A 27576-nucleotide genomic window follows, 5' to 3' on the forward strand; every position below is an offset into this window, starting at 1 on the left:
AGATTACAGAGGTCTCTAGCAAAGCGAGACAAGGAAGATCATAGATTAGAGAAAAGAAACGACTGCCAAACAAGGAGCTGCGGTTTAAGCTTTCTTCCTAAAGCTCACCGCCCCAGAACTCCTCAAGGGTCTTGTAAACACTCTGGATTAACAAGGATGTCACCTCTGACCAGCCTAGCCTGAGGATCACAAAATAAAATTTGTCAGATGCACTCACTTGCGGTATGAAAAGGTCTCAAAGGGGGAAAAAGATGCAAGATAGTAGTAATGAACTGTGGCGATTGAAACACACTAGAAATTTCTGCTATGCAGCAACTCATGCTCCCTGACGCATTGAAAATGCACATTGTGGTATACGATCGACACCGCTGTACTATATTCTTCTGTGGATCCATAGGAACGTGAAGCACTTTCAAGTTCAATATTCAAAAATCAAAAGTTAATAAAGATGCATTTTATAAATCTTACGGCAAGTGTATTCGTGAAATCATATCTTATTTACTTTCCTGATAATCTCAGAGGAAAATATTCCACCACATTATCGCTAATCAGATCATGAAGGAAAAAGTACATCTTGTGGCAGCATTTTCAAAGAAGAATTAGTAGCCAAGGCTGTGCATGGGGCAGCCCAGGCCTGGGGTTGATGATCATGTTAAAACATCCTGTGTTGCCAGAGAACTGCAACTACACACCAGACTAAACTTTCACCTGGTATTGTGGGTGCATAGAGGGGAGGGGACATCATCTCACTAAAATATAATTCGGTTTAAATATAATGTTATGTTTGCAGCAAATATTATAGCTGCACGAGTTTCTCTGCACATGCATGATCAAGGGAAAAAGGAGCTGGCACCCTTACTAGAATCCTGTTACAGAACCATCAGTTTTCCAAGCACCAAGAAAGCGAAAAAAGAATTATAAATGCTATTAACCTTGCAATTTAGCAATCTCAAGTGAGCACTCTCTAAAAAGGAGATCTGCACACGAGTTTGTTTATTAGGATAAAGTCAAATCAAATGATTTAAACAAAAGCATAACATGGTAATTTTGAATATCAACCTATCCTATAAAGGAGTTTAATTATCATCAATAACTACCAGTGCGATTTTATCCTCATTAAAGTATTGTTAAAGGTAGTGAACGCATACATACCTGCTTAATCTCTAAGAACTTTGCAATCAAGTCATCTGGAATTGACCAATCATAAACGTCAAGGTTTTGTTTTATCCTTTCTTCATTCGTGCTCTTTGGTATTACACTGTGACCAATCTGAATGTTCCATCGCAGGGCCACTTGTGCAGGTGTTTTCCCAAGTTTTTCAGCTATTGAGATGATTACTGGTTCTTTAAGGACATTACCATTCATCCAAGTTGTAACAGGTGAACCAAGTGGCGAGTAGGCCTGCAGAACACATATACTGAAAAATTAACAAGAATATTTTTTTATTTCGCAAAAGCAATCCAGCACTTTCAGAGATACTCCCTTCCCTCTGTGCCAAATTATTAGTCGTTTTTGGCTTTTTTAAATATATAGATTTTTCAACATAATATATATATATATATATATATATATATATATATATATATATATATATATATATATATATAACTCCATGTATGGTCACATACTTAAAATATATACCATCACAGATGGTCTAGTATGATCACATATACCTCGTACATAGCTTTCGTTGGGTCAGATACGCCCTAGATCACGAGATACACATATAGGAGTAGTTACACATGTAGGAGTAACTACAAGCCATGTATATGCATAATAAAATCTATGCACCTACAAAAGCCAAACGACTAATAATTTAGGACAGAGGGAGTACATAAGTGCACAAGGTAACTAGATTAAAATAAAAATATAAGAGGTAATTACTAATTAGACTTACAGTAAGATGAACACCAGCTGACTGACAAAAGTTATGGAGCTTAGTTTGCTGCCAGCCAGGATGGCACTCCACCTGATCACCAGCTGGAGGTACACGAGCTACAGCAAGCAAGTCACCCAATTTCTTTGACGAGAAGTTGCTCACACCAATGGCGCGAGCTTTGCCAGCATCGTATAACTTCTCCATTGCCCCCCAAGTAGCGGGTATGTCAGGTGCAATGTAGTTTTCAGGGCTGTGCTTTGTTCCCTTCTTCACTCTAAATGGCCAATGAATCTATATAATACAGAGACGATCAGAGATTTTAATTTATTCGTAAAGACCATGCCGAACAGTTTCACAGTCAATCATCTAGCTCTAAGCCGAAGATAGCAGAAAAAAAATGTTGAATGACATAGAAGACATATCATTGAACATATATAATCTTTTCTGCAAGATAAGAAGATATTGATGATATAGAGACCAAAATAGAGGAAATAAGAGATACTGAGATGCAATTGTGATAGGAAGATGCGTACAAGATAAAGGTCCAAGTAATCAAGCTGCAGATCATTCAGGCTTTCATTTAGTGCCTCAGGCACGTCTTCAGGGGCATGATGGTCATCCCTGAAAACAAAGCAATCCAGAAATCAGTTAGATGTGAATGATTAAATCCTTCAAATTAAATATGCGTATGTATACTCAACTTGAACTGCAGAGATCTAACAGCAGGAATACCACCAGAGATTTGAGCAATATATACTGTCGGTACATACGGACAGGGGTACCTCCTGCTAGGGTGTCTAGACCCTTAGCGTCGCGCTATCCGTAGCCTCCTCCTCGTCCTCTGGATGACGTGGCATACGGTCCGGGCCTGACAGCTGGGATTATGGTCTCCGGACCGCCCCCGTGCTCTTATAGGTCCGGGGCCTCCACGTGCCCATGAGGGCAGGGGTGCTCTCGGGTGGCCCCCACGGACCCGGACTCCCCAGGGAGGTCCAGGGCCGCCTCGTGTGGGGGCCAGACCTCCTTGGGCCTGACCGCTCCGACCGGCCTCGAGGGGCCCGGACCCCCCTCCCCCTGGGAAGGGGTCCGGTGCCGCCTCCGTGGCAGGAGCGGGGCTGGCTCTGCCACGTGCCCGTGGCAGAATGCCCTTCGCGGGACTCCAGCCCAACTACCGCATTAAATGCGGGTAGGTGGGCTGGGTGCACCCAAGTCAAAAGTATGGCCTGCCACTGACACTCGGGGCAGGTAGGCTGACACCACGGTAAGCCCGCCTGATCTGAAGGCGGCGCGTCACTGTGCTCCACGCACAGGCAGACGGCGTGTAGTCCCATCACGGCGCCGCGCGCGTGGGTGATGATGACCTGCAACAGGTGTACCGAGGCGTGCACTGCAACAGTGCGCGTGGAGGCAACGGCACGGCGGTCAGCGCTGCTTCTTCACCTGACAGAAGGTTCTGACCCAACAGTGGCAGCACGGCTACACTGTTGGGTAACACTGATAGCGGTCACTGTGCAGACAAGGCTGCACATGGCCATATTCTGGCTGTAGATACGCACATCAACTTCTCGATCGAGAGGACTACAGAGAGGAGCTGGAGATGAAGATCTCCATATCTCTCATAGAACAGGCTCCTGTTGGCCGAGCCCACCTGTCGGGGCCCCGCGCAGTGTAAGCATCTCCCTTGGACTATAAAAGGGAGCGTGCACTCGTTAGAAGACAGGCACACAGAAGCTTACAAGCTCACAAGGTCCAACCTTAGACTCCAGCTCAGGTTTCATCCAGATATCTACGATCAATACAGCACCAAAGTGGACGTAGGGTATTACGCTTCGGCGGCCCGAACCACTCTAAAATCCTGGTGTCTTTCCTGTGTTCATCTGCCCATCGATCAAGCGCTCCTAAGTCTCCTCCAAACCCATCCTTAATTAGGATTAGGCGGGTGCATTCCGCCACCCGGCTGGAGATTTCCTCCGACATTTGGCGCGCCAGGTAGGGGACTAGGTTTGGTTTGCGCTTGGTCGAAGCTCAAGACTGCAATGGCGCAGGAAAACGGTCATCACGATCTCTTGTTGGATGAGGAAGTGGCGTCCTCGACGCCAAACGCCTCACGCCGTCCCCCACCTAGGGGGGTCGCGCGTGCTGCTCCGCAGCGTCCTGCGGAGCAGGCTTCCGTGGCCCAATCGGTGCCTGCACCGAATGGGCCACTCATGGCAGCCAGGGAGTTACTCCGCAACCCTCCTGGTGAGGCAGCCTCGCCCGACGCCCAGAGGCAATGGCGTGACGACGTCGACCGCCTCCTCAACCTGGCGCAGGCTTCCCCATGCTCAGCGGGGGGGGGGGGGGGGGGTGTCTGTCTCCAGGCAACGCCGTCATCAGGCGGCGCATCCGGTTCTGTGCACTCACCATCAGTGAGGAGTGCGCGGACTGAGGACCTCCGGACAGAGCTCAACCGCAGACGTACGGGAGAGAACGCTCGTGTCTCCATTGAGCGGGCGCGTGGGTGCCGGCTCAACATCGAGGGTCGTGACCTCGATGCCGAACTCGCTGCGGTAGCACCGACGCCGTAGGGACCTGTCCAGGCATCGGTGTCCGGGGTGGGCTGCGTAGCGCTCGCAGACCACCTTCGCGCGGTCGCCTGGCCGTCCAAGTTTCGGCCGCACCTGCCGGAAAAGTATGACGGGTCCACCAACCCATCAGAGTTCCTGCAGGTCTACAACACCGCCATCACGACGGCTGGAGGTAACGACGCCGTCATGGCAAGTTACTTTCATGTAGCCTTGACCGGGCTAGCCCGGACCTGTCTCATGAACCTTACCCCAGGGTCCATCCAATCCTGGGGTGAGCTCTGCGCATAATTTACGGCAAATTTTGCAAGTGCGTACCAGCAGCATGGTGTGGAGGCTCACCTTCACGCTGTGAGGCAACAACCCGGAGAAACCCTCCGGACCTTCATCTCCCGCTTCACCAAGGTACGTGGAATTATTCCGCGTATCTCCGACGCGTCTATCATCACGGCTTTCCGCCAGGGGGTCCGTGATGAGAAGATGCTGGAGAAGCTGGCGACTCATCAGGTGGAAAGCGTCACCACCTTGTTCGCTTTGGCGGACAAATGTGCCAGGGCTGCAGAAGGCCGTGCGTGGCACTCTGCACCCCAGGCAGGACCTGCTCAGACGAGCGGGCCTAGTGTCGCTGCCCCTGGCAGCGGCAAGAAAAAGAACAAGAAGAACTGTGGCTTTGACAAGTCACGGATAGGGGGTCCGGCCGTCGCTGCTGCAACGACCGGGGGCCAGAACCCCCGAGGCAAGCGCCCACGACAACAGCGCACCGACCCCGGGTTGTGCCCTGTTCATCTTGGGGCTCGCCATAGCGCCATTGAGTGCCGCGAGATCCAGAAGCTCACGGAGCGCCTTAGCAAGAGGCGCGACCAAGCCTCTAGGGAAGGCTCTTCCCCTCCGCGGAGGTCCGGCAAGAAGAAAGCCTCCGATGCCGATTCTGTCGTGACCGACAGGGAATTGGGGTATCAAACCCCCAATAAAGACCTCAAGGGTCTCTTCCACCAGTCCGACTCTGAGTCCGGTGGTGACGAGCGCCGCAAGAAGCTGTACGTCATGTACGGCGGCAGTTCGGAGCTCGTCTCCCGGCGGGACGTCAAGACCCTTCGCCGAGAGGTCCTCTCGTTGAGGCCGGGGACGCCGAAGGCGGCGCCCCACCAGCGGTGGAAGAACACCACCATCTCCTTTGGGCCATTTGACTGCCCGGAGAACATGGCGGGGGCTGGTGTGCTGCCGCTCGTCACGGCACCCACCATCGCCAACGTCCACCTCCACCACATGCTGATTGACGGAGGTGCAGGCCTTAGCGTCATCAGCTATGCAGCGTTCAAGCACCTGCAGATCCCGCAATCCAAGTTGGCTCCGTCGCGCCCATTCTCCGGAGTGGGCCCCAATCCCGTGTACCCGGTAGGGACCATCACCCTGCCGGTCACTTTCGAGATGGAGGACAACTTCCGCACTGAGAACGTGCAGTTCGAAGTTGCGGAAGTCAACCTCCCCTTCAACGCCATCATCGGCAGACCGGCTCTGTACCGGTTCATGGCCGTTGCCCATTACGGGTATCTGGTCCTGAAGATGCCTTCTCCGGCAGGCATCCTCACCGTCCAGAGCGACCGGGCCGATGCCGTCATGGCGGTTGAAAAACTCCACGCACTGGCAACAGGACTTGCCCCCGCAGCTGGCGCCCAGGGGTCCGACCCCTCATCCTCGCGTGCCAAGGATCCGGCCAAGGCACCCAAGTCCGCCCGTCTGATACGGACGATGTTCCCGCGAAGACCATCCAGGTCGGTGCGGAGGCCTCCCAGACCACCCGTATCGGTGGAAATCTGCGAGAGAAATAGGAAAGCGCGCTCATCGCCTTCCTCCGGGCAAATGTCGACGTGTTCGCCTGGGAACCGTCACAGATGCCCGGGATCCCTAGGGAGGTGATTGAGCACCATCTGAAGATCCGCCCTGACGCCAGACCGGTTCGGCAGAAGCCATGCAAGCAGTCCATCAAGCGGCAAAACTTCATCCGTGAAGAGGTCCGTAAGCTGCTGCAGGCTGACTTCATCGAGGGGGTCTACCACCCAGTGTGGTTGGCCAATCCAGTCGTGGTCCCAAAGGCTAACGGGAAGCTTCGGATGTGCATCGACTACACCAATCTCAATAAGGCATGTCCAAAAGACTCTTATCCACTTCCGCGAATAGATCAGATTGTAGACTCCACCTCCGGGTGTGATTTGTTGTCCTTCATAGATGCCTATTCTGGTTTTCACCAAATCAAAATGGCTGAGGATGATAGGAAGCATACTGCTTTTGTAACAGTGGATGGTCTTTATTGTTATATAGTGATGCCTTATGGATTGCTTAATGCTCTACCCACCTTTGCTCGTGCAATGAACATGACTTTAGGTGATTTGGTTAGAGACATAGTTGAGTTGTATGTTGATGATATCGTTGTAAAGACTAGAGAATCAAATTTCCTCCTAGAAAATTTAGCTCAAGTCTTCAACAAGCTACGTGCGACCTCCACCAAGCTTAACCCCGAGAAATGCGTCTTTGGCGTGTCGGCGGGAAAGCTCCTTGGTTTCCTGGTCTCCCACCGGGGGATCGAGGCCAACCCGGATAAGGTCCAGGCGATCGAGGCAATGAGACCCCCTGCGCGCCTCAAGGATGTGCAGAGGTTGACGGGGTCCCTTGCAGCCCTCAGCCGCTTCATTTCGAGGCTGGCAGAGAGGGCACTTCCCTTCTTCAAGCTGATGAGGGGGTCCGGTCCATTTGCATGGACTGAAGAGGCAGAACGAGCCTTCCAAGAGATGAAGCAGTACCTAACCTCCTTGCCGGTCCTGGTCGCGCCGGACCCAGGTGAGACACTGTTTCTTTACCTTGCAGCGACGGCCGAAGTGATCAGCATGGTGCTGGTCACTGAGAGGTCCGAGCGTCTCCCGCAGGAGGGCCCTGTGGAGCCTCCTGTGGGAGGAGGTCCGGACTCCACCAGTCTAACAACCGGCCCTGCTTCGGAGGGTCCGGCCGGGTCCCGACCCGGGGAAGCACCTGGTGACCTAGGGTCCGGTGAGTCTCTAGCTCAAACAGAAGGATCCAGTCCGGCTGGCAGAGTCAGGACCGTCCAGAAGCCGGTCTACTACGTCAGCGAGGTCCTTCATGAAGTAAAGGCCAGATATCTTGAGACGCATAAACTCCTTTATGCTATACTCGTTGCGTCCAGGAAACTCCGTCACTATTTTCAGGCCCACAAGATTGTGGTGGTGACCTCCTACCCATTGAGGGCCATCCTTGTCACACCCAGTTTTTAAAGATAAAACCGAGTGCATAGCTATATGTATGCCATGATCAAATTCCATACATATAGTAACTTCATCAGTGAATAATCAGCAACAGTATCACGAAAAGAGAATTAAAAGACTATAAAGATTATCAGAGTTATACAGCTTATCCTGGAAACGGAGACTTCAAACTTCACAGGCAATCGACCGGGGGTTGCGCAGGCCTAGAACTCCGCAGCATCTTCAAAAGACTTCACATCACTTTCTCCTCTGAGTAGCAATTATAACAAGCGTGAGTATATTTATGGTTGGTACTCAGCAAGTGTTGGGAAATATATGACATGAAGGCCAAAATCAAGGAAAGGCTGACTGGCTTACTGCGATAAGCAATTTTAGTTGGTCAAATTCTATTAGCACCCGATTACTATGGTATAAGTTCATAACAAAACCCACCTTAAAAGAGATAGAGGAGATACAGCATAAGCATAACCACAACCATAAACATGGTCCACGATAACTATAACCATAGCCATGGTCCACGATTTAATTCATCTTCAAGTTCAATTATCATGTGAGGGTCCAAGCCGCTCGTAACCGTGAGCACGGCTGATATATCAGTTTTCACTCTGTAGAGATTGTACACTTTACTCACAATTCGTGTCTCCCGATTTGCCCAAGGTAGCCAGCCTCTTAAACACTTCCGAGGTGAGTGGCAAGGGATTCACTACGAGGCCTTTACAAAGATTCCCTAACTTATGATAATCCGCTAAGGTTTCAAGTCAAAACGGTCATAACTCTCCCTAATGAGGCAGACGCCTTACCCAGGACCATATCATACCCTCAAGAGGACCGAGCTATACCCCGACGATGCAACCCCTCTTGCCCTTTCGGTAAGATTATCATAAGCTAGAGTCTCTAATTAATTAGCCAAGACCAGAGCCATATAGTATTGTGGTTGCACTGTTTTTCTGGGTGGTTCTCCATGTTCCGATTAAACATATAATCTTGTGATTAACAACACAAAGAGCATGAACATGGATAAAATAGGTGAAACATCATCATTGTTGTCATCATGGTTTTATATTATTCCCAAACCAGAACCAGTTATAGCAACTAATCAATAGCTACCCAACATAAAGGTAAAACCCAGGTTGACAAGGAATGATCATAAAGACTAGGCATATCCTTAATTAGGATCCATCAAAATTAGGACACATGCATGCATATAAAGAAAAAGTAATATTTATTGTGATTATTAGGACAAAAGTATGATCAAGGAAACACTTGCCTTTCTTTTAGAGAATAGCTGCTCAGAGTCTTCAACTCTTGTTCTTGAAACTCTAGATTTTCAAAGCTCTTGGATCGCGCTTCTTCTAACATCACACAAGCAACGGGCTCAAAACATACAAGCAAGCAAACAAACGAGAACGACTAAGAACAGATACAGCAAACAAAAGAAAAGCTTTAAAAGAGCATACTAAAGAATAGAGCTCGTTGCTACGATCACGAGAAAGAAAAAACACGAAAAACGGAGCTAGGGTTGAAAAGATACAGCTATCGGAAGATTTATATTATAAAAGAATAAAAGAACGATAGGCTTTTATTTATTTTAATTTAGAAAACCAATGTAAAAGATTTAGAAGACAAATATCTCCAATTATAAATAACTCATATTATATTTGCATTTATAAAGACGAAGTAGAACTTAGTCAAATTTTATATACAATTCTCTATGTACAAATTACACTAATTAAATAATTAATTAGAAAAGAAACTGGTGAACGCGTCTAAACGTCGAACTTTATGATTCGTGTTGAACTAAACAAATTAAATTACAAACATATTTAAGTTCATATTAATTGAGTTAACTTTACTTATGAAAACCGGAGAAAAGACTTAATTGGATTTTATTTCGGAAACTAGATGAGAGGATATTGTTCAAATTAAATTGATATTTAAATTTAAAAATAGGAAATACGGCACAACAACGCTACTAAACGATAGCTTAGGGTTTTGGAAGACTAACACAAAAAGAACGGATCGAAACGGATCTAAAACGCGGAAACTACGCATAAAACAGCGCTACAGGGACTTATACGCAATTAACTATAGACTTTAGGGGTTAGCAGAAAAGAAATACAAGACACAGAAAATAGTGCTTGCAAAGCAGGAAAAGATTAGGGTTAGATCTGAAAAATTCCATGGTGGGGCTGGATTGAAAAGATGTAATAGATCTAGGGGGTTTTCTGTAAATTTTACAACACACAAGAAAGAACACCAAATTTACATCTTTCTCCATGGACTGGATTGCAAGATCTCGAGTTCCTCCATGGCTGCTGCACGGGAGCTTGCTGCCGGCCAAAATTGGAGCGATTTAAACCATGGGAGAGCACGGGAAGTGGGGGAAAAGAAAGAGGAGAGGGAGGGGGTTCGATTTCATGTCTTACCCGCAGCGGAGATGCACCGAGGCGATCGAATTTGGCGAGAGAAAACAGCAATGTCAGGTCTGTTCATGCATGTTACGTTCCTGCGCTGGTTCTGCTCCTGTTCGTTCTGTCCTGGGCGGCAGCAGCAGGAGGAAGGCAAGGGGAAGGGCAGCGCAGGGGGCCGGGGCGGGCGGCCTACAGGCGGCGCGGCGCAAGGGCAGGGGCGGCGCACAGGGGCAGGGCGACGCGGCTGCTCTGTTTCCTAGGCATCTGTTCATGGCAGCAGCGTGCAGGGAGGAGCGGGCAGGGGCGAGGGCGGCGCTGGGCGCACGGGAAACAGGAGGGAGACGGCGCTGCGCAGGGGAAACGGGCAGGGGCTCACGCGAGGAGGCTGGACGCGCAGGGGCGGCGCACAGACACGCATGGCGGCGCTGGGACTTCGGCTGGGCAGGGGCGCACGGTGCTGCACTTTCTGATGGTCGCGTGCAGCACAGGGACGGCGCGCAACAGGGGTGCGACGCAAGGGCTCGCAGCAACGGTGATGCAGCAGGGGCACAGGCGAGGGAGAGGGCTACGGCGACACTGGCTGCAGGAGGAAGGTCGCAGGGGGCACGGCGACGGTAGTGCTCATGGTGCCTCGCGAGCAGCAGGGAGGCCTGGGCGCTCGGCCTCCTGGTGGCGGCGCTGCACAGGAAAAAAAAGGAGGGCGACAGTAGGATCGATGCAGGGGATGCGAGAATTTATACAGCACGCAGGAGCCGGCGTAGGGGAGAAAAATTAGGGCCGGCTACCGGGGAACAGGAGGTGAAAGGCGCGTTTAAATAGGCCTGGAGATATTGTGCTGGGCTCCAATTCGAACGAGGATAAGGACGCAGCGGCGCATCGGGCTGGGACTCGTTCTTGAGTCCGGATTGCTCACAGGAGATGAGATTGGACCGACCAGCGGGTCCCACAATTTAGCGAGCAAGGAGAGGATAGAAGAGGTAACGGAAAGAGAAAACGAGATTGACCGAGTGAGTTCGGTTACGTGCCGAAACAGGTTATAATGAGGGCCGAACGTGAAAACAAGCTGACTGTGCTGGTTGAACGTGAACGAGTTATTCGAGAGCGCGGAAAAGAGAAGGAAAGGATCAGGCCGAGTCGTTGGAGCTGACAGTGATCGAACATCATCGGAAAAATACTGAAGACGAGCCACGAGGCGTCGTTTTCGAGCATGACTTGATCGGAAAAAACGGTTAGAGGATCGGGAGCTCGATGGGACATCTTAAAGATTCAGAGAGGACAAAGTTAAAAGGACATACAACAAGATACGGCTCGGTCCGACTACGATGAAAAATCAAAATAGAAATATTTTCCAGAACACATTTTCAAAATAAATCAAGAAAAGTCCAGATAAATATTTCAAACCACGAAAACTATATCCGGAAGAATCCCAAAAATTCCAAGGGAAAACTCGGGAGGTAATTTTAGGATATGAGGAATCCAAACAGAATATTTGGACTTCATGAAAAAGAATTTTACAGCTTTCCAAATAAAATAAAAATGGATCTAGCTCTAAGATAAATAGAATAATTGCCAGAAAAATCATTAAAATTCTCGAAAAATCTTATTGATAGATGAACACATTGTAAAAGATAGTCACATACTAAAATTAAATATTTTAGGGTGTGACAATCCTCCACAATTCCAACGCCACGGGCAACATCGCCAAGTGGGCAGCTGAGCTCGCTGGATTTCAACTCGACTTCCAGCCACGCCATGCCATCAAGAGCCAGGTCCTTGCTGACTTCGTCACGGAATGGACACCAGCACCAAGCATCCCAAGGGATCCGGACCATGGGTCGGACCCCCCACGTCCGGAAACCAGGGCTCCGGTGTTCACCGGACCCCACTGGATGCTATTCTTCGATGGATCCGCGCGCAACAAGAAGGCAGGGGCCGGCGTGGTCCTCATCGACCCACATGGCGACCAAGTGAAGTACATGGTGCACCTCGACTTTGAGAGGCCACCAACAACATGGCAGAGTATGAGGCCTTAATTTTTGGACTCACGACGGCTCTGTCCCTAGGGGTCCGGGAATTCCTGGTCAAAGGAGATTCCCAACTCGTCATCAGGCAGGTCCGGGGGGAGTGTTGCTGTAACAATCCCCAGCTCGCAGCTTACCTCATCCATGTGAGGAAGCTCGAGAAGGATTTCTATGTGCTGGAACTGCAACATGTTCCACGCGAAAGCAACTCAGCGGCTGATGCACTCTCCGTGAGCGCATCGACTCAGGCACCCGTGCCAGAGGGCGTCTTACAAAGGCGTCTGCTGAAGCCTTCCGCCCAGCCTGCCGAACTGGGCGAAGGGGGCCGGACTAGCACCTCGAAGCTAGCGGTCCCGGCGGCGCTCCATCCGTGGTGCCCGCCAAGGGTTGTGTGCTCCCTCCGGCGTCACCACTGGTCTTTCATCACAGCATACAAAAGCATAATTAATACACATATATCAGCCATCATCCACAGGATTGACACCACAATTCACAAATCATTCAGAATTCACAGGTCGACACAATTCACTGAAGCCATCATGGATACACATGTTCAAACCACAAACTTGCAGCATACTTGTTCAACCACATAGTTCTAGGTTCTAGGTTGCAGCACATTGTTCCAGGTTCGAGCAAACAAACAAATATATGGCACAATCTAACATACAACCAGATGGCATATAGTTCTCACAAAGTTCCAAGCACAGACTAAGTTGAAGCAATGTAGCAAAAGCTTAGACAAAGGCCTCATCCTCAGAAACTGCAGTCATACCTCAATCTTTCTGAAGTTTCAGGACAGCTCGCAGCAGCGCATTAGTCTCCTCAAACCTGCTAGTCATCCCCCTCACTTCCTCTTGGGTCTGCCGCAGCAAATTTTGGTTTTCTTCAAGTGCGGCCTGCTGATCTTCAAGCTGTGCCTGCAACTCTTCCCGCTTCCTAGCAGCTTCCTCTCTTTCAGCTTGGAGGCTTGCCTCAAACTCAGCTCGGATGCGTGCTTGTGCTGCTGTCGATGAGGACTGAGCATTCTTTGATGGTCGAGGGGCACCAATGTTAGGAAGAAATGTGGATGAGCGGCTGATCTCGCTAAGAGTTTCATCAACAATCTTGGTGGGAGATTTTTTTGCTTCTCCTTCTTCTGGCTCTCTATCCTTCTCTGCCACCATCCGTTCCTGCATAAACAGAATGCAGTTAATAACAAGGCCAGGCACGTACTTGAGTACCATAGATGTATCAAATCATTTTGGAACTTACATATATTTCATTGGCAAGAGGAGTGCGGCCATTTTTGGAACTATTCATACATTCCCCAAAGAACTCTACAGCATCTGGATCGCTGTTGTTGTACTTAGGCCTCTGCAACATGTAAAAGCCTTGGATGACTTTGAAGCACACATCTCAGTTTGCATTGCATAGTAACAAAAGGATCCAGCCGAACACCAGGCAATCAGTGTGCATAGAGAACAAAATAATCACATACAGTACAAGAAGCAAAATGTTTAGTATCAGAAAGAGCCTTGCCCTTTTCATCCATCTTTCTCAGTTTCCCTGTGCAAATAAATTCCAAAAGGAAAAACACTAGAAATAGCTATTCAGTAGAGGAAAAACACTACAAATAGCCATGAACTATATTTTCCTTTGCAACATGACAGGAGCTTAAAGATGTTGAACATACAACCCAAAAGCACCCCAAAAGTGCCCCAAAGTGAAAGCAATAGTATTACCAGGCTGTATCGATAGGCTATGTAGGACCTAGAACCAGTTTTTTGGTGAAGCTGCACCTTGGATCGGTTTACTTTATTCTTCGTAGATTTCTCCTGCACCACAAATGCAATACAAAGTTCTAATTCACAGGCACAGTTTGATTGCATGTTAACAAAAGCAGTGATGCAGGCCATGGACCTGATTCTTTGGGTCACACCAGTACTTTACGAGCTGGATCCACTCCTCTTTCTTCATTTTAGGTGGAGGTTCTTTGGCCAACGGCTGTTCCATGGTCAGGGACTCGTCGAAGTACTTCCTTTTTAGGTGATACCTCTGCTGCTTTACTCCCTTCTTAATGATATCAGTGCATGCAGATTTGCTTGGTCCATCATTCTTAACATCCACATCCAACCTATTCTGCAGTCACACAAATGATTTATTTGACAAAATTTCTTACATGGGAGTAGAGCTAGTAATGAAAGAAAGTAGTTGAAGTGAATTAGGTGTCTCACCGCCACTTTATCAAGCACCTTTTGTACTTCTACTGGCCCCCCGTCTTTTTCATAAAGCTTCCAAGATGTGTAGATAGGCATCTTGTCTCTAAGAGCTACTCCAGTTTCTGATGCCAGCTTCGCTGCTTGAAGTGGGACATCAGGTCTTTTCTTCCCTTCAGCCACTTGGATAGGCAGCTTGTTTCCTCTTTTTATCATCTTCTCTAAGCTAAGCCCTATGGTTTTCTTGTGGACTTCCTTTCGAGGTGCTGCATTGGCAAATAACATGCAAAATGGGTTATTATAGCAGCCACAAATGTAGATATTGAATGTAGAAAATAATGGTTGGAAACACATATTGATTACCAGGAACAAAGTCACCAACTGGTTCTCCTTCAATTGTATGACCCTCTGAATCGGCATCAACTTGGTCATTTGAGTCATTGATGTCATTGCTTTGCCTAGAGCTCTGTACACCTGGCGAGGTTTCTATAGGAACTGATTGGTTAACACTAGTCGTGGGAGTAACTTGCGGAAACACGGCAAGGATGGGTGTAGGAGTAGGAGTACTATGCTCAGTGTTTCCACTAGGCGTAGATATGGGTGGACTGGTGCTGGGTAATCTAGAAGCACTGGAAATGGGATTAGTTTTAGGGTTGGCTTTCGAAGCAGTCTTAGCAGGCAAGGGCAATCTTTCCCTAGGTGGTGGACGGCCTCCAGGCGATGCCATGGCTGCCTGTTGCCTAGTCATTCTGGTAGGCGTGCACAGTGGCAGCTGGTTTACGTCCCTAGGTGGTGGACGGCCTCCAAGCGATGCCATGGCTGCCTGTTGCCTAGTCAATCTGGTAGGCGTGCACGGTGGCAGCTGGTTTGCATCCCTAGGTGGTGGACGGCCTCCAGGCAAAGCCATGGCTGCCTGTTGCCGTGTCAATCTGGTAGGCGTGCACGGTGGCAGCTGGTTTGCATCCCTAGGTGGTGGACGGCCTCCAGTAGGCCTGGCTGCCTGTTTCCTAGTAAATTTGGTAGGCGAGCACGGTGGCACCTAATTTATCCAGGTCGTGATGGATAGAAGTTGGATTTATACAAGTGCACCATTTTCGCCGGCCTTTTTGTCTGGTGTTCAACAATTCATGGAATATGTCAGAGGTAGATGTAGTAGTGCAGATGAGAAAATCAAGTGCCCATGCCGAAAATGCTTGAACCAGAAAGAGAAAAGCCTAGATGATGTACACGAGGATATCGAGCTCAATGGTATGTCTAGGTGCTATATTAGGTGGGCTCATCATAGAGAGGAAGAAGATGATGTTGGACAAGATGATGATGGAGAACTCGCTGGTGTACCTGAAGATATGTCATGTGATGGAACTGACCAAGGCCAGGCACCACTTGATGAGGAAGGACAAGCTGAAGATGTCATAGATGACGGTGCAAGGGGAGTTCAGGGGTTGATTCAAGATTTGCGCGACGCAGCAAGCCATGGCCTCGGTGGTAACTTATATAAACAACTCATGGAAGAGGCAAAGCGTGAACTTTATCCAGGTTGCACTGAGGAGGCTAGGCTATCTTTCATGATTAAACTGCTGCATATAAAAGTGTACAATCGGATAACAACATCTGGGTTCGATACATTCCTTGAGTTGCTTTCTTCAACTTTGAAGAAGTGCCCGGAATTCCTAAGTCATATAACGAGATGAAAGCTGTGCTTCGGAAGCTTGGTTTTGGTTATGTTTCTATTGATGCGTGCAAGTATGATTGTGCCTTGTTTTGGAAGGACCATGAAGGCGATGATCATTGCCCAGTTTGTGGCTTCACAAGGTGGAAAGTGAACAAGGAGGGCAGAAATAAAGTTCCTCACAAGGTCCTCCGTTACTTTCCAATAATTCCACGCCTTCAAAGGCTTTTCATGTCAAAGCAGCGGGCACAATATGCAAGATGGCACAAGGAAAAGAGGGTACCCGTTGAAAATGAAATGAGACATCCTGCTGATGGGGAAGCTTGGAAAGATTTTGATGAGACTTTCAAGTCTTTTGCAGATGATCCCCGCAATTTGAGGTTAGCCATTGCTACTGATGGATTTAACCCATTTGGTCAGATGAGCAATTCATATAGCATATGGCCAGTGTTAGTGGTACCATACAATTTTCCACCATGGATGTGCATGGACCAATCCAATTATATGCTTGCGTTACTAATTCCAGGCAAAAAATCACCAGGCAAAGATTTCCATGTGTTTATGCAGCCTTTGATAGCAGACCTGATGGAGCTTTGGAAGGGTGTAAAAACTTATGATACAGTTGAAGGCAAAGACTTTAGCCTGCGTGTAGCGATTCTGTTTGGAATCCATGACTACCCTGCATTAGGCACCATGTCAGGCAGAACCACTAAGGGTTACTTTGCATGTGTATACTGTGATGAGAATCCATGCTCCGAATGTCTTAGAAAAAAAATTGGTTTCATAAACCATAGACGTTTCCTCCCTAACGACCATGCTTGAAGGACAAACAAATCTTTCAATGGCAAGCATGAAAAAGAGAGCAGCCAAGGAAATTTAATGCAGATGAGGTTATGGCAAGGTTGGACGAAGTTTGCTATGTTCCAGGCAAGAATCCAGATAAGCCAAAACCAAGAAAACGATGCCGTAATGTAGATGAACCAGTATGGCATCTGAAGGTTAGCTTGTATGATTTACCATACTGGTCAAAATTGAAGCTACAACACAACCTTGATGTTATGCACATAGAGAAAAACATATGTGAAGCCATTTTGTCAACTCTGCTTAATATTCCAAATAAGACAAAGGACACCATCGCTGCTAGACTAGATTTGGAGGATAGAGGTATAACAAAAGAGCTTCATTTGCTAGATGACAGTGGTAGTTCATCATCAAAGCCAAGAGCTTGTTACGTTCTAAAACCAAAAGACAAGAAGAAGTTCTTGCAATTTGTGAGCAACGTTAAGTTTCCAGATGGCTATGCCTCCAATATATCAAGATGTGTCAATATGGAGGGAGGAGGATCAATCCATGGGCTGAAAACACATGACTGTCATATAATGCTGCAGCATATTTTACCAGCTGGCCTTCGTGGTTTGGTGCGCAAAGATGTATATGAAGTAATTGCTGAATTGGGTAGGTTTTTTAGACAACTTTGCTCCAAAACTATAAAGGTTGATGCACTACACCAGATGAAGGAAGATATTGTGCTTATCATTTGCAAGCTAGAGAAAATCTATCCTGCAGCATTCTTCGATGTTATGGTTCACCTAGCAGTACACTTACCTGATGAGGCACTCCTTAGGGGACCGATGCAGTATGGATGGATGTATCCCATTGAGAGAAGGTTGGGCACCTTTAATCGTTTCGTTCGCAATCAAGCAAGACCAGAAGGATCTATTGTAGAGGCATACACTGCTTATGAGTGTACAACCCAGTGCTCAACATATTTCAGTGACATCATTAGTAGGTTCACTAGGCCTGAAAGAAACTTAGATGGACAAGAGAATATCTCACCCAATGGTTACTCTATTTTTGGTCATGGTATTAACCTGTTGGGTGCTTCAAATCTTCATTACCAAGACAAAGACATAGACTCCATGGTTTGGTTTGTTCTAAATAACTGCGAAGAAGTTGACGAATACAAAGAGTGAGTAATTCCTGCTATTGCATCCATCTTTATTCAATACTAGTGTCACAAAATAACTAATTACCTTCTTCCTTTGTAGCATGTATAGGGCACAATTAGAACAAGAAGAGGTCAACAATGTTGAAAAAAAGATGTCAACACAATTCGCTGCATGGTTCGAGAATCAGGTGTGTTCTACTTTCTACAGCATGACTTCATCATTTATGATCCAATACATTTTCAAATTCAATAATTCTGTATGTTTTTTACCGGCAGATTACCAAATTGAAATATGAAGGCACAACACTTGTTGACAAAGACTTGTACTCACTAGCATGTGGGCCGGATCCGCGAGTGCGTTCGTACACAGCCTGTATAATCAATGGGGTACGGTACCACACTACGGCTCGTGATGAACATAGGAAGACACAGAACTCCACCATCAAGTGCCCAGGTACTCACGGTGATGACATAATGGACTTCTATGGGACAATCATAGACATTATTGAGTTGAGTTACAATAAGAACAGCAAAGGGAGTAGAACCGTTATCTTATTACGATGTGAATGGTACCATCTTGGGGGAAGGACATACCACATGAAAGATGATGGTTACTTCAAGAGCATAAACATCACAGGCCGATGGTATAAGGATGATCCTTTCATTATGGTCACAGATGCTACACAAGTATTTTTTTTGGAAGATACAAAATTAGGGCCATGTTGGCGAGTGCTACAAGAATTTGGCCACTGACATATATTTGATGCCGAAGAGTCCGACACAAACCAACCAATCCATGAACAAGTACAAATGAGATCTCAAGAGGCATACCAAGAGGAGCATATTTCATCTAGAGATGGTGCAGTGAGAGACATTCCTCCAGATATGGATTTATTGCACATGGATAATGAACTAGGCAACCCTATTAGTAGAGACCTCGTCGAGAGCATCCGTCGACAAAAACATATTGCTGAAGGCGATGAAGCAGACCGCGAAGATGAAGATGAAACCTACCTTGAGTACCATAGTCCAGAAGAAGGCAATACTTCAGGAGAAGACAGTGATGTTGATTGACCTTTGCATTTCTAGACATATGTGAACCATGCATGAACTTTTCTGTTATTGAATTTGTTGTATTTCAATTATGCTACTACATTTGTATCTGAATTAAGAGATTGTAACACCTTATATGCAATTTTTCTATTTTTATTGTATACTTCATGTGTGATGCAAGTTACAGTACTGTCCAGATTTCATTCACATCTGAACATTTTTTGACAAATTATGTACATTCCATGACATGGCCTTGGGGTCATAAAAACACAGTTTTCCATTTTAGGACAGATTCTGGGCATGACACATGAAGTCTCCATATAATTCCATATATATAATTTCCCTAAACCTTACATTCTGCAAATATTTCATCATGCACAAGTTCAACTTCTGTTCGGGAATCATGTTCTAATTAACAAACAGTGACGTAGAAAAAAGGTCAAAAAAAACACTTCATGTCATCATTAAAACCATAACAGACAGTCGGCTACTCTGGTTGACATTTTGTGACGACACTCGGCATCTTTATGTGACCAAAAGAAGAGAGTTGTCATAAATAGTTTAAGGGCTCATGAATTTATGACGACATAGATTTTTTCGTCATATAATGTTGCAATGTATGACGATATTTGTCCTCGTCATGAGGACTTTTGTCATAAAAAATCATAATTCTTGTAGTGTGCCCAGTTTCTCAGGAAGGTCCCGATGCATGGATCTCTAAGGTCCGGGACTACCTGAAAGATAATTTTCTTCCTGAAGACCAAGCATCTGCTGAGCGCATAGTCCGGATGGCTAAGCATTACACGGTGGTAGAAGGGGATCTCTACCACCATGGTACCAATGGCATCCTCATGCGGTGCATCACCCAGGAAGAGGGCCGTGACTTGCTCGCGGAGATCCATGGAGGCGAGTGCGGAAGTCATTCTTCATCCCGCACGCTGGTCGGTAAGGCCTTCCGGCATAGTTTTTACTGGCCGACAGCGTTCCAGGATGCAGCTGAGTTGGTAAGGTCCTGCAAGGCATGACAGTTCCATGCAAAGCAGATACACACTTCGGCTCAGGCACTGCAGATGATTCCTCCCTCTTGGCCCTTTGCTGTATGGGGGTTGGATATCTTGGGACCTTTCACTAGGGCTGTTGGCGTGTTCCGTGATATGAACGGGGGTGCCCGATCTTCCGTCAGGTGAAGGAAAACTCGTTTTGGTCGGAATGCGACACACCGATCCGGCTTCAAGTCAGCAACTCGAACCCCGCAATCTTAGCACCACAACTCCTCTGGTTATCAACCGTAGTCACAATCCGGTTGACCTCGCCGAGAAGGCTAATCCCTGCCTACGAAACAAAGAACACAAGCAAGAACTCGAAAGAAACGCAGCACTCAAATTGAAGTGACAACTGCAGTTGATTGATTAAGCTCGAAAAGTTGGGGTTTTACAAACCGAAAGACGGTGACTGTTCAAAAACAGATTGATCCAAAGCAAAACCCTAACCCTAATGAAGGCGGCGGCTACTGAAATATAGGGAATAGGGGCGTGGCTTCCCCCTGGACGCGCCCCTAATGGGCTCAACGAAGATACACGGCCCAAAGGCCAAAATACGATGTCACAGCACCGAGACAGAATCTGGACGCCAACTTCCTCGGACAATTTCCGATGACTCAGAAGGAGTTTGGACCTAAAACCACCAACGCCAATAGAAGCTCCATGAATTATCTTTCTGTCCATTTGTGGATCGTCGAATTCGGACTTCGGATGTGGCCTGGGCGTCCAATTTACATCAGGCTGCTCCTGGACTCCGAGGTGGACTCGAAGTTAAATTGGATTGGGTCTCCATGTGGCTTGGCGGCCCTTGCTGTTCCTCCACACCTCCATGCTCCTCTCCATGTGTTCCCTGGACCTCTCCTTGGTTCCTAATCACATTGTAAAAATTAGGTAGCAAACCATTCTCACAATTATTAACAGAAACGCTTAGGAGCGAGCTCACCTCTAAATTTAATTGTCGCGCGCGAGCTCTTGTGATTGGAGCTCGAATGGTTTGAATGTCCAGCGAAGGAACCTCTTGTATATCCATAGGAGTGATGTCCTCATCATACCGGTACCTCTACGTCGGCATTGACAAATTCACCAAGTGACCGGAGGCAACCCCAGTGGTCAACATCACCAAGGCGTCAGCAACAGCCTTCCTCAGGTCAATTGTGTGCCGATTCGGGGTCCCGAACCGGGTCATCACCGACAATGGGACTCAGTTCACGAGTAAATACTTTCAAGAGTACTGTGAGGACATTGGCATCCAACTCTGTTTCGCCTCGGTGGCGCATCCCAGGAGCAATGGCCAAGTCGAGCGGGCTAATGCTGAGATCCTCAGAGGGCTCAAAATCTGGACCTACTGCGATCTTGAGAAGCATGGCGCAAAATGGATTGATCAGCTTCCGAGCGTGCTGTGTGGAAACCGGACCACACCCAGCCGGGTGACTGGGGAAACCGCTTTCTTCTTGGTCTACGGGGCCGAAGCGTGCCTTCCCCCGGAGATCACCATGGGCTCTCTACGAGTCCAAGCTTTTGATGAGGACTTGCAGGAACAGCAGCGTCGCCAAGACGTGGACCTCGTCGACGAGCGGAGATGGCGAGCAGCAGTCCGAAACGCACGGTACAACCAAGCGCTCCGGTGCTATCATCAACGGTTCGTGCGTAGTAGGGAGCTCCGGGTCGGGGACCTGGTCCTAAGGCGAATCCTGAATCGTGAGGGGCTACACAAACTCTCCCCCAGCTGGGAAGGACCCTTCAAGGTGACAAAGGTGTGCTGACCCGGATCTGTTCGTTTGGCTACAGAGGAAGGCATGCAACTACCCAATCGGTGGAACATTGAGCAACTCCGTAAGTTCTATCCTTAGGGGCCTAGATGAGAGGAAAATTTTCCTTTGTAATTGGTAGCATCACTGTGCGGACCAGGGCGGTGGAGGTCCGCCCTCGTAAACCCGGCCCCTGGCGTACATCGCACAATTCTTCTGTACCAATTCATTAAGGAAAGATTTATTCTCAGTGTGTCCTTAAGGTTTATGCGATTCTATTTTTTCTTTGCTTCTCGCTACGCTAACCCCCCACGTGGTCTTTCACATCTGTGATATGCCCGAGGCCTTTCTTCAGTTGCTACGCTGCGTCTCTGCCCCAGGACCTCTGTTTCGCGGGAGAAAAGGAACCGGACATCTGGGAACTGGCTTCAGGAAGATGTGCTCATTCTTTGCTGGGGTCCAGGGTTGTGTAGCCGCTTAGCCTGGTTCCGTATCCTAAGCCTACACGCCCTGCCCTCCTAGAACGAGTACCGTTGTACCTCAAACCATGGACCCGGGGGCCGGGACCCCTTTAATCCCCGAACCTAGGTCCTGGTGCTCTAACTCGCTATGCAACTCAGAAGGTCCTCGCTGGTAAAGTCCGGGACCTCGTGGGGACGTCTACTAAGCGTCGATCCTAAGTCATATGCAGGACCTCGGTTCTACGGCAGTTAGTCCCGACCCATCGTGACTACCTCACAGGGGGCCAAGGGGACATCGGTATGCTTGAGAACACATCACAGGATCGACAGTCAGAAAAACAGCTAAGTTTTTTCGCCAAAGTAGACGCAAGAAACACTTAGATGCATTACTAATAATGTACCCAAAGTTATATTACATCGTAAAGTTATATCACAAAAACAACAAAAAGATACTAGTCCTATTGTTCTGGTGGTCCGGAGGTGTTCCCGCTCCCTGCAGGTCCGGGGTGGCGTCGGATGCGGGACACCACCATGTCTGCCACCTCCAGTACTCCTTCCTGCACGGCGGCCGCCGTCGCCCGGATGGGGCTGACCAGGACGGGAGTCAGCTGGAAGGCGGGGTCGTGGCTCCGGAATCAGGTAAGGGTGTACTCTGTCATCCTCCGAGCAACTGCTCGCCCTTCTGTCTCCAAGAGGTCGTGCATGCTAGACTCCAGGTCCGGACTTCTAGGTCCGGTAGCTACTGGTGCTGGCGCGGGCGGAGTCCCTACTGGAGTTGTCGTCGACTCCCTAGTAGGGGAAGATGAAGGTACTGGCTGGGGGCCGGTCCCCCCAGCTGGTGCGGCTCCGACGGACGTGCTCGATGCGTCCAAAGGATGGGGCCTGTCATATCACCGACATGGTTAGGGCCCCAGAAGGCAAATGAAAAAATGAAAAGCTCTGAGAAGACCACTTACATGAAGTCATACCACTCCCAAACGCCCCGGGCGACTGGGGGGATCTTTTTTCCTGCCGAGGACCCCCCCGGACTTTTGGTGGTCGTCCCCAGCCGCTGGTGCTTCTGGTGGCGGGGGCGGGGTTTGTGGCCTTGGCTCTGTCGGTGGTGATGGCGTCGCTGGGCGCCGCGTCGTGAGTGGCGACGGAGGAATCTGCTGCTCCGGAGAAGGCCGTCGCGCCTCCTCCAGCCTCCCCTCCGACTGCTGACGTTCGGCGGAGGTGGTGGAGCACTGCTCTGTCTCTCCGCCTCCGCCATCTTCTGGCGTTTGGGGGCCGGCTCCCCGACGAAGGAGCCGTCACCACGCTGGAGCCTCCGGGTCTTGGACCCCTCTACATTGTCTTTGTGGCGGTGCTCCGGCACTAGCACCTTGTCTTTTCCCTTCCCGGCGGGGCCCGGACCTCCGGGACTTGGCCCCCTGGGACCTTGGTTGGCGCGCTGCTGGCGATCGGGTGAGGCGCCGGGGATGTGGATCCCGCGATTGGGGTCGCCTCTCAGCTGCCGGACCGCCAGGCCACCCTCGTCGAGGGTCGGCATCGACGCCAGGACCGTCAACCGCAACGCCTGGTCCTCACACAGGGCTTTAATTCCGCTCGGGAGGACCAGGGACTCTAGGCTGAACGCCTCACCGGTCATCGCCCGGAATGCTGTCTCCAGCTCTACCCTGGAGAAATTGGTGCCGGGCCCGCGCGCGATCCTGCAGCAGTCGTTTGTCCCCGTGTACATGCAGGCCATCCTGGTCTGCTGCTGCAGGGGAGCGATCCGCCGCTTCAGGAAATCACCCAGCACCATCAGGGACGTCAGGCCGCTCCTGGAGAGATTCTTGACCCGATCAAGGACCGGGCCGAGCTCCTCCGGCGGTGACGGCTTGGCCTTCCAGGTGCTCCGGTCGCTCTGGGGCCCCTCCGTTGGCAGCTCCAGGCGGTAATGGGGGTCGGCCTCGACGATAACCCAGCCTTCACGCCAATCCTCCCACTTGGAGCTGGAGAAGGCACTGATTAGGAGTTCGCCATCCCATGCCAGAGCTGGAAGTAGTAGGCGCCGACCTCGCGCTTGCTCCTCCCTGTCCCGACCAAGGCATAAAAATGCCTAAAGATGGCGGTGCAGGGACGGACCCCCACAAACATCTCCATAAAGTGGGTGAAGACCGCCACGAGGAGGACGGAGTGGGGGGTGAGGTGTTGAAGGTGGAGGCTGAACTCCTCCAGGAGTAGTAGGAAGAAGGAGGAGATCGGAGGCACCAACCCGCACATGGCGTACTAGTTGAAGAGAACAAACTCCCCCGCGGCAAGGTCGCGGAGGGGGATTTTGCCGGCCCTATTCTTCCCGGCGTGCTCCGGTGCGGTCCATCCCAGAAGGCGGCGCACCAAGTCCAGCTGGGTCTGGCTCTGGAAGCAGCGCGGAAAAGGGAGCGAAGACATGGTGATGGGCGCTGCGATTGCGAGGGATGGATCTTAAGGGAGCAAGAAGGCGAAAGAATGCCGAGCGCAAGGAAGCTGATTGCAAGGTGTGTGTGAAGTCGAAGAGGCGCTGCGGCGTCTGTTGAAGGCAAGAGTGAAAAGGTAGCCGTTTCCTTCGGCCCCTACCTTTTATGTAAAAGCTGTTCGCCCTCTCGAGCTCTGCCGCGACCGAGGAGAAGCCAGAGGGTCGCCTGCACCAGGCTCCCTCCTCTCACACCCAATTACTGGTGGGCACGGGCCCGCCAGTCAAAGGCGCGGCCGCTAGAGGCAGGGGGGAAAGGCGGAATCCCAACCGCCCAAGCCGCGGGATGGGCTCGAATGAGACAAGAATCTGAACCGCCTGACGCGCACGGCGCGGGCGGAGGACGGGCCCCTCGGGGATCCCGCTAAGGGGGAAAAGACATCCATACCCTTTCCCGGCGGGAACAAGCTGTCCACCCGGCGCAACGCTGGGATATGGCCCCATCTGCGGGTTCGTTCCTTACCCTAGGTAGGCCCGGGGGCCTCTGTCGGTACATACAGATAGGGGTACCTCCTGCTAGGGTGTCCAGACCCTTAGCGTCTCACTATCCGTAACCTCCTCCTCGTCCTCTGGGTGACGTGGCATACGGCCCGGGCCTGACAACTGCGATTATGGTCTCCGGACCGCCCCCGTTCTCTTATAGGTCCGGGGCCTCCACGTGCCCATGAGGGCAGGAGTGCTCTCGGGTGGCCCCCACGGACCCGGACTCCCAGGGAGGTCTGGGGCCGCCACGTGTGGGGGCCAGACCTCCTTGGGCCTGACCGCTCCGATCGGCCTCGAGGGGCCCGGACCCCCCTTCTCCTAGGAAGGGGTTCGGTGCCGCCACGTGCCACCTCCGCGGCAGGAGCGGGGCTGGCCCTGCCACGTGCCCGTGGCAGAAGACCCTTCGCGGGACTCCAGCCCAACTACCACATTAAATGCGGGTAGGTGGGCTGGGTGCGCCCAAGTCAAAAGTATGGCCTGCCACTAACACATGGGGCAGGTAGGCTGACACCACGGTAAGCCCGCCTGATCTGAAGGCGGCGCGTCACTGTGCTCCACGCACAGGAAAACGGCGTGTAGTCCAATCACGGCGCCGCGCGCGTGGGTGATGATGACCTGCAACAGGTGTGCCGAGGCGTGCACTGCAACAGTGTGCGCGGAGGCAACGGCGCGACGGGTCAGCGCTGCTTCTTCACCTGACAGAAGGTTCTGACCCAACAGTGGCAGTACGGCTACACTGTTGGGTAACACTGATAGCGGTCACTGTGCAGACAAGGCTGCACACGGCCATATTCTGGCTGTAGATACGCACATCAACTTCTCGATCGAGAGGACTACAGAGAGGAGCTGGAGATGAAGATCTCCATATCTCTCATAGAACAAGCTCCTGTTGGCCGGGCCCACCTGTCGGGGCCCCGCGCAGTGTAAGCACCTCCCTTGGACTATAAAAGGGAGCGTGCACTCGTTAGAAGACAGGCACACAGAAGCTTACAAGCTCACAAGGTCCAACCTTAGACTCCAGCTCAGTTTTCATCCAAACATCTACGATCAATACAGCACTAATGTGGACGTAGGGTATTACGCTCCGGCGGCCCGAACCACTCTAAAATTCTGGTGTCTTTCCTACGTTCATCTGCCCATCGATCAAGCGCTCCTAAGTCTCCTCCAAACCCATCCTTAACTAGGATTAGGCGGGTGCATTCCGCCATCCGGCTGGAGATTTCCTCCGACATATACCATAGCTTAGAGGTGATAAACAGATCTTCGCGCTTCACTACACCCTCTTCAAACAGCTTCTTCAGTGCCACACCAATCTGGATACTCCAAAAATGGATGTCAGGCTTTATTTCCGTACTCCAATTCTATTCAAAACCAAGACAACTTTGCACACGGTGAATGTAGAGTAGGAAATAGGAGGGTATGGTAGTACGTAGCCGTTACCTCCTTTTCGTTGCCGTGAACCCTGGCACAATCGATGTGTCGGTACCCCGCCTGCCCGAACCGAAAACAGTTACGTGTTCGCGATCGTCAAGAAAGGGGGCCAAAGCGAATTTGTTTGCGGATCGGACCTTGACGGCGGCGTAGACGACATCCCCGACGACGCCGGGGTCGGACTGCCAGGTGCTGAGCCCTACCGAGGGCATCATGGCGCCGGTGCTGAGCACGAAGTGCCTCGCCATCGCCGCCTCCCTCCCTGGCCCTCTCCCTGGTCGCTCTGTCACACCACAAGGCGCAAGCACGGGAAGTCGGGAAGAGGAGCAGCGGTGGTGGTGGTGGTGGCCGTGGAGGAGGACATGGTGCCTATTTACTAATGATGTGCTCTGCCGTCTGCCGTCACCACTGACGCGCTCAGCTGTCTTGATCCAGGGTGCCCACGGGTTCTCCTTCACCAGCTCTGCGTGACACGGCGTGCACACACTTGTTATGCATGCAGGCACTACGGCGGCTTAGGGTCAGTCAACAAAACATCAATACCAAGCATGGAACTGGCAAAGCTGGTACTGCCATCAGGATTGACCTCCGCCGCTGTGCCGGTGCGCGGACGCGGCGCCGAGCGGGCGCAGCCCCTGCGCCAAGGCCAGCCTCGGCGGCGCCGTCGTCTTCCGGTGCATGGACCGCGTCGCCGTCGTCTTTGTGCAAGCACCGCTGCACGCCGGCCGGCCGCATGATTGGAAAAGGCTCGAATGGATAAGCAACGGTGATATAGAACAGCGTCCGATATCTCTTACTCTTGCTCGTGTCTGACTGTCGGCGTGTCGTACTCGCACCCTTTTACTTGTCATTTTGCATCTCGCCGTTTCTTGTCATCTTCTCGTCAGTCGCCGGCGGCGAAGCCCCGCCGGAGATGTCGAGG

The 27576-nt window shown here is 50.2% G+C and overlaps 1 protein-coding gene and 1 pseudogene across 1 annotated transcript; both read right to left on the minus strand.

Annotated features, from left to right (window-relative positions):
* Positions 1–27576, minus strand: LOC112893578 (annotated as a pseudogene).
* LOC112893574 lies at positions 12788–14076 on the minus strand. The gene is made up of 3 exons (XM_025960978.1): positions 13872–14076; positions 13402–13503; positions 12788–13319 (listed from the first exon to the last, which is right to left on the minus strand). Exons 1-3 carry the CDS (start codon positions 14043–14045, stop codon positions 12924–12926), a joined length of 672 nt encoding a protein of 223 aa, XP_025816763.1. The 5' UTR covers positions 14046–14076; the 3' UTR covers positions 12788–12923.

The sequence above is a fragment of the Panicum hallii genome, chromosome 5 (assembly GCF_002211085.1).
Source record: "Panicum hallii strain FIL2 chromosome 5, PHallii_v3.1, whole genome shotgun sequence".
Taxonomy (NCBI): Eukaryota; Viridiplantae; Streptophyta; class Magnoliopsida; order Poales; family Poaceae; genus Panicum; species Panicum hallii.

What these genes read in the sequence shown, in the direction of transcription:
- LOC112893574 (XM_025960978.1), bottom strand. Translation starts at nt 14,045, where the DNA reads ATGGCCTGCATCACTGCTTTTGTTAACATGCAATCAAACTGTGCCTGT. An exon ending in TAGCCTATCGATACAGCCTG is followed by an intron (nt 13,504 to 13,871) that starts GTAATACTATTG and finishes TACATGTTGCAG; the next exon opens with AGGCCTAAGTACAACAACAG. An exon ending in CTCTTGCCAATGAAATATAT is followed by an intron (nt 13,320 to 13,401) that starts GTAAGTTCCAAA and finishes CTGTTTATGCAG; the next exon opens with GAACGGATGGTGGCAGAGAA.